Genomic DNA, 12,646 nt, shown 5'->3' with positions numbered 1-12,646 from the left:
GGTAAAGTAGGACTAATCTTGGGGTAGCTACAAACAAAAATAAAGATAGAGTAAGACTAATCTCGGGGTAGCTACAAACAAACTCGAAAGCCCGAAGGAAGGCCAATGCATTGGGGTGAAGCTGCAAGGGGGCCAACTGCAACCAATTAATAACACTGAATTACAGGCTTGCAAAAGGCATCCGCATTCCCGCTTCTCCGAACGCGAACTCGTACATAGAAAACATGACAAACATAACGGATGCAATCTTACATCATAAGCATTTCAAGATTGCTCCTATACTTGGCCTCATCCACCCTCTATAAAATGGTATGTATGATGAAGATTGCCCTTGTTTTAAAGGTAAGTTTAGACCATCTATTAGCTAACTTGTGGATAAAGATTACCCCTACTTAACCTATTGTCTCATGTAGACTTCTTAATATCATATCGAATACAACTTTATTTTGTAAAGGTAGGCTCTCTTCTCATTCTCTTAATAAGTTGAAAAATTAAATGACTATTTTTTAACGGCACAAGAAAATCAATTTTCTGATTCACAAAGGCTATATTTAGGAAAAAAGAATACTCTTAATTATCTTGACCACTATAATCGTTGACGGGCCAAAGAAAATTGGAATACTGTATTGCATAACATCCACAACTGAAAATAGGCCATTCCATAACATGAAAATAATGTATCCATCCATGTCAATTTCACAAATATATACAAATAAAATCTCAGGTTTTATATCAATACTATCACAACAAAACCAAATGGAATAACACCCTCTCTTAATTATTTGTAACTATCTTTTTTTACATTCTAATTTACAAACTCAAGAATGCCTATAAGACAAAAAAGAACCAAATATAATAATTGTTGTTGAGTTGATGTCTAACCTAAACACGAAGATGTCAATGTGGGACATTTGTATCCTCTTCAATATGTTCGTCTCCTGTTTTATTCTTCTTCAATAGCTTTTCAACAACCTCTTCCCAATTTAATCTTCCACCACTAGGTTTTGATTCAGTACTTGAGGCGGCTTCGGCTTCTTTGTTGCCATTACTAGTGGATGCTGCCTCACCTTCATTGTTTCCAGATGGTTCTTTCTCTGCAGTGTCCACTGCATGAGGTACATTTAAGCTTACAGCCCTTTCAAGAGCATCTTTATGCTCTTTTTCTATCGTCTTCAATCTCTCGAACTTTTGTACCGTTGGTGGGACTGTCACAGTTTTGATGCTGTCTTGGTCCTTCATTAACTACACGAAGAACGTGAAAAACCAACAATTCATTAAATGTGGAAAAGGGTTAATAAAGAGAATTCGAACAATATTTTGATATATGAAGCACCAACAAGAACACGAACACTGACTGACACATAGATATTAGTAATAATTACAATAATGGAAGTGATTGGACGTAACCATCTGTGTCAGTATTGTAGGGGTGTCAAACACTGACAAACCTTCAATTTGAAGTGTCAGTGCTGCATAAATTTTTACAAGATGGTATTTCTTACTTGTAAGGCTTTCTCTGCCTCCCTTTCAATCCAAATAATTGCATGATCGGCAGTTGTGTTGCAGGACAAGACAATATGCTCAAATCTTCCATCAACAGGAATAGCAGTCCTCACTTCAGGAGGAAATCTTCCACATCTGTTGTGTTCACCAACCGACAAGGACTTCATTATTAGCAATGTATATGTATGATATCAATGTCGCACTAAACGAACTATTCCTAAGGCTATATCAATAATATGGGATATTTTCATCTTATGCGAGCCATTGTTACTATATAGGAGATTGGAATGAAAAAATAAAACCTGCTTGCAAGTCAATACCTGCAAAATTTTCTTTCCACAATATGGTACATTCGTCCAGGTGCGTAAAGTCTTCTCGGATCTCTTAGCTTTCGATCCTCGGGTATGAAGGTATCCCTCAAGCAAACCAAGAATAATAAGCAAGGCAAGCTGTTTAAATCATCAACACCTGGTTTAAGAGACCATTATCGCATTTTGCTATGCTCAATAGCAAACATGAGAAAAACAAGAATAAATCACACACGTGAAAGTTGAAATCCAACGAGTGTTACTAACCAGAATATTGATTTGAATATATCTTCCAATGGAGTCGCTGTTCTTGGCAAGAAATCATCCTGCACCAATAAACAAAGCGAATTATAGACTATTTTGATTTGAGTTTAATTTTCATGCCCTGTTAGTGTAAAAAGTTCTACACTATCAACACATTAGAACGAAAATTTGTTTATGAATCTTGAAGTGGGTATGATACAAGTCAACAGTTTCTAATGTCAACACATTAGAATGAAACTTGTATGACTCTTGAAGTGGTTATGATACAAGTAAAATGCTTCTAATGTCAACACATTAGAACGAAACTTGTATGACTCTTGAAGTGGTTATTATGCAAGTAAAATGTTTCTAATGTCAACACATTAGAATGAAACTTATGACTCTTGAAGTGGTTATGATACAAGTTAGATGTTTCTAATGACCAGAAGATGATAATAAATTGACAGTGTATATGAATTCAATACTTATGACTTGCACTATTGTATAAGCTTATACCATTCTGACAAGGTCCAAATATAAGTCTCGTTTTTTACTCAAAAACCAACTTGGACATTTACTATAGTAATGTTTTTCTTGTGTAAATATTATAGGTTATTTTCTTTCCCCATAAATAAAAAGTTATGCATCCGCCACAGTGCAGAAGCATAAGTTTTACAGATATTGATCCGGAAAACTTGGTTTGGGGGCTATGAGAATTGTTAGATCTAGAGCGAGAACATTTGTAGGGGATCCAATCTAAATCCAGGAAAATATAAGGTTATCTCGATGTTGTTGGATTAGACCAATGATTATGATCTCCATGCCAATCTCACATCATTGTCAATACTACAGACACTAATCTTCCTATGAAATTTAGATCCTCCAAGGACTAATTTGTCAGTAGTTAGTCTCTGCATATTTGCAATTACAGACAAATTTGTCCTTAAAACATATAAAGCATATAATACAACAAAGCATACAATACAGCCAACAATAGCAGTACTAGAGCTAAATGTGAAGTAGCACAGAGTAAGAACAATGAAGAAACAAACTAACCTGCAACACAATGGAATGAATAACATTAGCATATTTAACCGCCAAATTAAGCGACATACACCTTGCCGGAGCAATAGCATAACACCTAATCTTCTCTTTCGGAATCCCACCCAAACGCTCCCTATGATTCACAACAAGAATACTCAGCAAAGAAACCACACCAGACCCCAACGAATGCCCCGCAAAAACCATCCCATACTCACTCCCATTCTCCTCCCACAACCTCTTCAACGTCTCCGATTCCTTATTCAACAACCAAACCGCAGATTTCAACAAACCATGATGAACATACCCCCCATCAAACATCTGTCTCCCCAGTTTATTATCCAACAGCAGCTTATAGTCACTCTCCTTAGCTAAATTAAGTCCACGCACAGCCATCACAATCTCGCGATTATCATGATCGACGTAGATTATATACGGCGGCGCGTGGCCCTCAGTTTCTAGATAACTCACGCGCTTTACAACCCAGTCGGGATTCAAACGATACCCGTTTGCAGGCTGGTAATGCTGGGGGTTCTTGAGATCGGGTTCGTAGATAGCGAGGATGATTCTGCAGACGCGTGGCACCGGCTCGAATTCGACGGCGGTGGCGGATGGCCACGTGGCGCTGTCGTAGGAGCCGATGTATGTGCAGCGTTTCCATAGCCAACGCGCGCAGCCGAAGACTAAAACACACTCTACGCCACATGCGACGGACATGTTTTTTTTAGTTAAGGTTTGATGGTTGTTGTTGTGGCGGTAATGTAGTGGATTTGGTTTGAAGTGCGGTTTGGTTTGACGGAGAAAGCTTAATGGAGGGTTTAAGTTTATGCTTGCTCGTGAAATTCAAGATGGAAGATTCGAGCTAGCTGGATGAGAGAGAGAGAGAGAGTGAGAGTGAGACACAAATTGATTATATTTATGACGTTGTTTGGGGCAATGACTGATTGTGAATTTTGGTGTTTTTTTAAATTAAGAGTACTCTTGGATACTTGTCATTGTTCTTCATGCTTTACTTCTTGCTTTTCTTTATTTTATTTTGAATTGAAGTTTGCTTTTGATTATTTAAGAAAAAGAAAAACTTATACAATAAGATATGTATAATTCAGAAAAAGATATGAGGTATATTTATTTGGTCAAAGTTTTAAATAAAAGTTATTTATAGAAAAATATATATTGTTATTTAATTATTTTCCTTTTTTTCCTGTGTGCTCAAATGGATTTTAGTATTTGACATTGCAATTAAGGTTATGTTAATCAGAAATTTTTGTATAGACGAGTAATTACTAATTACAATGTTACTTTTTGTGTTATTTGCAATATAAGAAATAATTCATTCAGGAACAGATGTATTATCGTAGCGAACTTTCTTATGCCTTAAAAACAATTGTTATTTATTATAACTATATTTTTCAAATATTGATCTTTATTAGAGCATTAGAGCAGTTCTTACGGTGAGATGTATTAGGCTAGTGTTGTAGTATAGATCATGCATGTATGAGTGCTATTTAGTGTGTGTAGCTGATGTACATAAAACGCATACTGCAAAAGTTGTTATGCGGAACTCAAGACTGAATCGGTGTGTATACAGTACGAAAGACAGCACCCTAGCTCATTTATATTTTGATCAATCATAATGAAATATTCAAGGAAGATGAGTTTCCATTGAATTTAACATGTATCAATCATCTTAACGATCTATTTCCGCTACTTTAGTCAATTTTGTTACACGTAACAACTAACCGTTAACACTAATAGGCTTTCACTCTTTCATTTAAGAACTCAGTTCATATTCTGTACTATCATCTTTAGAACCAACAAGTTGAGAGAGTGATTTTTACACAGAAAATGCATTAACGGGTTTTAAATCCCCACATTCCGCTAAAGTTCAAGGCAAATCATGATCATCTCGAAGTAAGATTTCTGAAGAACATGAGTCATAGATTGTGCAAGATCAAGCCTTATTTATATGGTTGGTATATCGATTATATCTGAATTGGTGTTACCTAGAGTTTTGTCGTGCAAACATGCATTTAAAATTTGGGGAAAAAATCATCGATACTTCAATACGTAAATGAAAGCGAGCGATAGATAATTAGAGTTTAGTTGAAATCAATGAAAAAAGGCAGTCGCTTCGTCATTGAGTATGTGCTGCAAATCAAAGTCAATGCTAACTCCTTAGAGAGGCTCTTGTTCATCTTCTTCTTTCTTCTCTTTGTACCCTCATTTGTTGGTGTTTTGTATGCAAGTCTACTCATTTTGTATGTACATTTGTTGCTCATGGCATTATATAAAATCTAGTTTACAAATCAATGATGATGTTTAACCTTGTTTTTGATTTATGCTTGGATTTGAGTTGCTATAGAAATATACTCCTCAAATCTTGTTCTTGGATGAATATTTGCTAGGTTCTAGATTCAAGAGATAGATTTAGGCTTAGTAATTTCAGTGGGTATCGATCTTAATGCCTCCATATTGGTTGAGTTGCGCGAGACATCGCCGACGAGATCAAAATGGTTGATATCTCAATTTTGCGTTAGATATAACTTCTGTTGTGAGTGATACGTGATGATATTGACGAGTAATTTAGGTTGAGTGCAATTGAGTAATAAGTTTAAGTATTTGAAGGGTTGATAAAATTTACCCGATGGGTTCTCTCTTCTTTAAAGAATGCATTTATTTTCTTGTTCATAATTTACTTTACGCAATTTAAGCTTTAAACCATTAAAAGTCAAGCTCAGAAATGCGGAAACTGTTGAATGACATTCTTTTCCTCGCATCGATTCCTGTGGATACGATAAAATTTGGAATACTTCCAATCTTTTGTTGGTCGCTTTACCGCAGTGAACAAAAGTTGTTCATGTCTTCATCAATCCATTCAAAATAGTTACATCATTTTTTCCTCGTCAACTTAAAATTATCACAACCATAAAATCTTTTTCCGAGATTCTCGTAGGTCTATAATGTCATCAATGGAGTCTCAACCTCACACTAACGTCTATTTCCTCTTCTTTTTAAATCAGACTGATTTTGTTGAGGCAAATGAGATTCTTGATAATATAGAGAAAAGAGAAAAGATGTAGTAGATAATTGGAAGAATTTGACGCAAGAAATTAATTGATTATTGCTGAAAGAAAAAAGAATGCCAAGATGAAAATAGTTGAGGCTAGCCATTGCTTCTGCATGAAACAAACATGATGAATGTTGGTGGAGTAGAAGGGATTTGCCATGGTTAACATATTTATTTATGTTTAGGGATGACAACGGGTAAGGTCAGGTGTGGGTTTCACATTATCCAAACCCTCACCTGAAATCACCACCCGAATCCGAACCCAAACTCAAAGGCTATTCGGGTGGCAAAATAACACCTACGCCCACATCCATTGGGTTCGGGTTTTTTCACCCGAACTCGAACGCACATCAAAACACATAAAATACAACACCAACATTGAAATTTTCCATCAATCCAAACAGGTGGAAAAACACCGTAGAATTAAAACATATTTAGTGACATAAAATACAACAACAACATTAAAATACAACGTAGAATTATATATATTTAGAGACACTTATGTAATTTCAGGTCTAAGCGGGTGTGGTTTCGGGTGCAGGTTTCACACCAACCAAACTCGCACCTGAAATATCGGGTGACACCCGAACCTAATCAACTCAAGTTTTTACGCGTTGACTCGAGTTCGGATGCAGGTGGATCCCGCGGATTTGGGTATGCCTGTCATCCCTATTTCTGATTTTTATAATTATGTTATATATTAGATAACCTTTATCATTATGAGTTGGATTAATTTCAAGATAATTTAGGATTGACACATCACCATTATTCCATGCCATATCATTAAAAAATGCTCTCAAGTTTGAAGGAGGACTAAAATGCTATAAAAAAAAAAAGCAACCAAAGTGCCAAAATAAAATTATACTCTAAGCTACGACTACAACACATAATTTTCAAGAAAAAGTGGCATTGTGTATTCTCAAGTCACTCCTTAAAAAGTTGGTTTGTCCGATATTGTATTTTAACACATTTGAATATTTAAAAAGTAAATCAAGAAACTATTCAAAATTTGAAGTTCTTGAAAGGTAAATAAAATTCAACAAAAAATTACCCAGATAATCTCTATTAATCCAACTTTATCTAAATCTAATTAACCACTTAAACTAGATATAACAACCAATCATTCATATTTGTTACAAAAAAAAAACCATTCCCCACAATATCTAAAAGAGCAATGCGTGTTCTAACATACAAACATAAGCTTATAGCAAAACCACTCCCCATATTACAAGTCCAATCATGATTATAAAGCTTCTAGCTCCCAACTCACATGCAGAAGATTCTGAGGAATTTGGTGATGGTGCAGGAGCATTAGAGAAGATACCATTTCTTCCAAAACTGCACATAACCACAACATATCAAACACTTGTAACCAAAAATATTAACACAAACACAAACACACAAAGTTATTAACAAAATAAACCAAACAGAAGAATGTTTTTGCCTTCTTGAAAATATACAAGAACCATGACCTGCACTCATTCAGAATAATATAATTAGTGATCTATGTAATACCAACACCTCTAAAAAAGGGTGTGTCCATGTCCGTGAGTTGTGACTGTGCCAGTGTCGGATATCGACACGACCAACACCGACACTTGCGATTACGATCAATCCAATATTTATAAGAATTTTATTCATATACAGACTCAAAGGGAAATGTTACATACTTGGATCAGAAGTGGAGATAGTAGCCATGCCCTTGAAATCACAAGACTCACTAGACTTTCCCATTTGATGATAATAACTATCAAAAACATAGTTAGCATGAGCAACAACACTATCAGGTTCATAACATGGTTTTCCCTGCAACAATGGAGAACAATCCACTTTTCCAGGTCCACAAGCCCAATCTATTCCAGCCTGCAACATCTTTGGATCAGCACCATCTTTAGCAATGCAATAGGTTTCTTTACTTGTATCATTTGCCAAAACTGCTCCTGAACCTGTCAATTGCAAAACATAAACAGGCACAGCATTTGAATCAAATAGTCCCCAGTTTTTCTCTGACAAAGCTCCTGCCTTTGTGTCCTCATTGTAGAGCTCATAGATGTAAGTGCTGACGCTAATTCCAGGACGTTTCGGTGTTCCGGTTTTGTTTAAAACATGCCTGATCAAGTTGCTGTTGTAAGCATTAGCATTGTCTAGTGTTGCATCAGGCTCATTAGAACCACCTTTCGAAGGCCAACCGGTTTCCGTTACTACCACAGGAATGTTGGTGAAATTCAGATATGACATCGCGAAATAAGCTGCATCGACGACAGCGTCAAACACGTTGGTGTAGTGGAGAAGTGTGTTGGAATCAATAGATTCTTTGTTTGGTGGAATTGGCTTAAAGAGCGCATTCTCCAAAGGGATTGCGCCATTTGATTCCATGTAATCATAGTAAGGATCAACGTTAAGCATGAGATAAGATTGAGTGGATTGCAAGAAATCAAGCATTGGAATCAAGACTTGATTCATTGAGGTGTTGAAAAAGGCCTGTGAAGGTGGAAATGAATCAAGTATGATGGTAGAAGGAAGCGGCGTAGAAACTTTGATTTTGGAATCGAGTTTCGACGCGACAAGGGCTGAATGAATGTACTTAAGTGCATTGACTAAGAGCTTTGCTGCATTTGGGAGTGTGGTTAAAACCTCAGAACCAACACAAATTGATGTGATATTTGTGGATGGATAATATGCCAACACATTGCGAGAAACCCAATTCGCAGCTGTGGAATTCGATTGACCAATTGCTAAGAGTTCTTCATTTGGAACAGAGATAACAACTTGAACTCCTGATTTTGATAACGCGGTTAGCATAGCTTGGTCGGCGTTATAAAGCCGAACATGTCGAATTTGTTGAGCTTTGAGCAATGCAACTACTTGAGTAGGGTGAGGCATGTCTGAAAGATCTGTGCCAATGTTGACTCCAATGAATGGTTCTGCAAGGAACAAACATATGACACATTAAACTTAAGAGAAACTAAGGAGTTCTAAGCAGAAATCTAGGGTTCAAAATGAGAGTATTTGAAAAAAAAAACACTCGTAAAGAGTTTTCATCAGGGTTTTAAAAAAAGGGACCGCGACCACGAAAACTATCGCGACAAAATAGTATGGGTAGATGTTGCTACATCTGTAGTGACCGACCGAAATCACAAAAGCCTTTATGCGATCGTTTTTTAAAACCATCCCTACCATATTTAATACTAGATCTGAATATTACTAGTGGACCACATTTCTATTTAAGAAGATTAATCAATAAAAACCTATCTACCTTCTTTATTTCAACTTTACTTTGTACTTTTAGCTCAAAATTTCTTTCGGTCAAAATAAGCAACATGCAGAGAAAGAAACATATACAAGCTTTCACACTAAAGGGAAAATGTGGTAACAATGCGCTAAATAAATACTGATTCAAAACTCAGTAGTTTAAGAAACAAAGAATCATATATATGGAACTAAAAGCTGTTAACTAACCTTCATCGGCTGCAACATTGAACACTGGCACTGCAAAAAGAAGCAGAAGAAGAAAATGCATAAACATGGTTTACAACTTCAAATCTCACAAAAAAATCTGGTGAACACTCAAAATGAGTTTTAAGGGAGGAAGAGGTAAAAAAAATGTGGATAGAAAAGTTGACAGAAAAATGAAAACTGCAAAAAAAGCAGAGGAAGAGAAGTAGCAGAAAACCAATAGAGAAAAAGAATGCTCTACGAATGTGCTTCTTTTATATAATTTCGCTCTAGTTTTTTTAGAAAAAATCGAATTGAATTTGTTGATAGATAGAAATAATAATTAGTACTTAGAGAGTGTTTTCTTTTTTTCTTTGATATTAGAGTGTATCTTACTGGTAGTTGATTCTTTTTAGTATTTAATTTAACGAGATAAAGACTTGTGAGAGACCAATAAAATAAGGATGGTCTGTTTCGAAAACATAGATACAAACAAAGGAAATAAACGGGAGAGTGGGTCCCACTATGCTTGAAAATACAAAAAGTAACGATACCTCGGGGAAACAAACAACAACGGTCTAATTTCAGCATGCATTAACTTGTATAGTTTCTTGTAACTAGGAGTGACAAACCGGCATGTCCATCCCGTTTAGGTCACTCTTTAAAAGCCCACAAGAAAATGGTGCGAGATGGAACGGTCATAGTTAAGGGTGTAGACTTAAAATCTTGAACGTCTCGCAAAAGTCCGCATAAAAAAAAAGTCTAATGGGCCAGATTCGTTTTGCCACTCATACTCGTAACTATAAATCCATTTTTTTTCTTTTCATCATCGGTATAGTCCGTTTCAGGGTTAGTTCTGACATCTAGTGGCCCCTCCCAATCGCAATTGTGGGGATCGAACTGTGGTCCTCCCTACCAAGTCTTGCGTCAATCACCACTGGACCGACTAACGATTGGTTAAGGCTCTATTTGATAAAATTAACTAGTAGCTTATAGCTGGTGACTGATAGCCGATAAACTAACATGAGTGTTTGGTAAATTAACTGTTTCATTAGCTGATAGATACAAAATCATAAAAGATCATTTAAGGGTAATAATATTTTGTTAAAATAACAAGGGTTATGAAAAAAAAGGTCACTAAGCAAAAAGCTATTAGTTCAAAAGCTACTTTAAACCGCTTTTGAAAAAAACTAAAAGCTAGTAAGAAAACTACAAGATAAAAGCTAAAATAGCGTTACCAAATAGAACTTTTTCATTAATGTAAACTGAAAAGCTAAAAGTTCTTTTTTGGATCTTACCAAACAGATCCTAAATCCAAGTTTTCATTTAAGGGTAATGTTAATGAGTGCTCCTATGACACTCTCTAAGTGATTAAAGTGATAAAAAAGGCTTAAATGTAGTTTTAGTCTCCCTATTTCAATATTTTTAACGTTTTAGTCCCCCTTTAAAAAAACGCAGCCTTTTGATCTCTCATTTAAACACTTTTTGGGTTTTTTTGAAGTCCCCCTCCACTTTTGGGGATGTGGCACATTTGAATGCTGAGTTGGCTCATGGAGTCTTGTGCCACGTCATTTAAAACATTTGGTTGAATTAAAAAACGTTTTTTTAATTTGCAGAATATATAAAATCTTTTAAAAAAACATTTCAGAATTTTAATTGAATAATTTGAAACCTATATAAAATCAGTCACCCCCTTTAATCGTGAACCCTAATTGGAACTTTGCTAGCAAATGCGGTGAACGAAGAAATTAAGTGAATCCTTGCAACATGGATATACCGTTGTCATCGAAATCAAAGGAAGATGTGAGATTTTGCATGAGGTTAGTTTGTGTACAGACCATCTCAGCCTCAAAAAGTCAGGTTACGTATCCATCATAGGGGAGAGTTTGTAGAGAACCCAGTTAAGTGGTACGTTGGTGGAGAAACATCTGAAATGGCATAGAACTGGGATGTAGACTACCTGTCATATATGTCATTGGAAAAACTAATTTTGAATGAGGGATATGCTAACATTAAATGTCTTCATTACTGGCACTCCAAGTATAATTTTTCTAGAGGTTTAAGACCCCTTAATTGTGGTGCTGATGTAGTTAAGTTTGTTGAGGATGTTAAGGGTTTTGATTTGGTTGATGTATATGTAGAGCATTCCGTTGAGGAACCTGAATTGGATGATGAAGCTGAACTTGGACAAGATTTTCATGGGGAAGATGATGATGTTGTTAGTGTAGATTTTGTGAATGCTGAAGAAGTACGACAATCAAATGTTGGGAATGATGAAGAGGTACAACAAGGAAATGATGTTCATGTTGAAGAGATGCAACAAGGAAATGATGTTGATTCTGAAGAGATGCATCAAGGAAATGATGCTGACAATGAATCTGAAGATCCTGACTTTGTAGGTGTTGAAAGTGATCATGAAAGTAGTGAGTATGAATGTGATGAAGAGTCCATTGACTTGGATTGGACCACAATATGCCAAACTCCTAACAAGCCATGTGCTCAAGAAGAAGTCTGTGATTCTGATCAACTACACACACCTCCAAAAAGTGGAGATGATGTTGAACATGAGAAGTATCCAACTCATAGAAGTGGTGAAGGAGTCAACTTTAAAATTAGGAATGGTTTTTAACAGCAAAAGTATAGTGGGGGAAGCAGTTAGGGAGTATGGAACGGAGAAGAATAAGAATATATTCATAAAAAAGAATGATGCAAAAAGAATGGTAATTCTTTGCATGGAAGAGTGTAAGTTTTACACGAGGATTAGCAAGAGGGTTGAGAACCAGTTTTGGCAAGTTGTGAGCCTAATTAATGAACATACATGCTACAAGACTCCGAACAATAGGCAGGCAAAGACAGAATGGTTGGCCAAAAAATTTACACATATTCTTAGGCATATCCCTGACATGAGCTTAGGAATCCACATGTTCTTCCCAGAAAACTAACTACAGTGACTTGTCACAAGTGTGGAGGTATGGGACACAACAAAAGAAGATGCAAGGGCAAGAGGGGTGCTGACATTGCAATTCCAAAAGGTGGAAACAAGAAAGCA

At 36.1% G+C, this 12,646-nt stretch overlaps 2 protein-coding genes across 3 annotated transcripts; both read right to left on the bottom strand.

Moving 5' to 3' along the window:
* Positions 1-611: 611 nt before the first annotated feature.
* LOC131656090 (uncharacterized) lies at positions 612-4,087 on the bottom strand. Its single transcript, XM_058925869.1, has 5 exons — positions 3,111-4,087; positions 2,079-2,137; positions 1,824-1,952; positions 1,503-1,638; positions 612-1,242 (listed from the first exon to the last, which is right to left on the bottom strand). The coding sequence occupies exons 1-5, from the start codon at positions 3,810-3,812 to the stop codon at positions 898-900; spliced, it is 1,371 nt and encodes a 456-aa protein (XP_058781852.1). The 5' UTR covers positions 3,813-4,087; the 3' UTR covers positions 612-897.
* Positions 4,088-7,192: 3,105 nt separating this feature from the next.
* Positions 7,193-9,945, bottom strand: LOC131656088 (glucan endo-1,3-beta-glucosidase 2-like). Of its 2 annotated transcripts, XM_058925867.1 has the most exons (4): positions 9,622-9,944; positions 7,833-9,086; positions 7,607-7,634; positions 7,193-7,500 (listed from the first exon to the last, which is right to left on the bottom strand). In XM_058925867.1, exons 1-4 carry the CDS (start codon positions 9,686-9,688, stop codon positions 7,365-7,367), a joined length of 1,485 nt encoding a protein of 494 aa, XP_058781850.1. In that variant the 5' UTR covers positions 9,689-9,944; the 3' UTR covers positions 7,193-7,364. The 2 variants fall into 2 exon arrangements, with proteins under 2 accessions (XP_058781850.1, XP_058781851.1); XM_058925868.1 differs by lacking the exon at positions 7,607-7,634 and having other exon boundaries at positions 9,622-9,945.
* Positions 9,946-12,646: the final 2,701 nt, after the last annotated feature.

The sequence above is a fragment of the Vicia villosa genome, linkage group LG3, assembly GCF_029867415.1.
Source record: "Vicia villosa cultivar HV-30 ecotype Madison, WI linkage group LG3, Vvil1.0, whole genome shotgun sequence".
Classification (NCBI taxonomy): Eukaryota; Viridiplantae; Streptophyta; class Magnoliopsida; order Fabales; family Fabaceae; genus Vicia; species Vicia villosa.
Note: the sequence above shows the minus strand (reverse complement) of the source record. Positions and strands in the feature narration are given on the sequence as shown.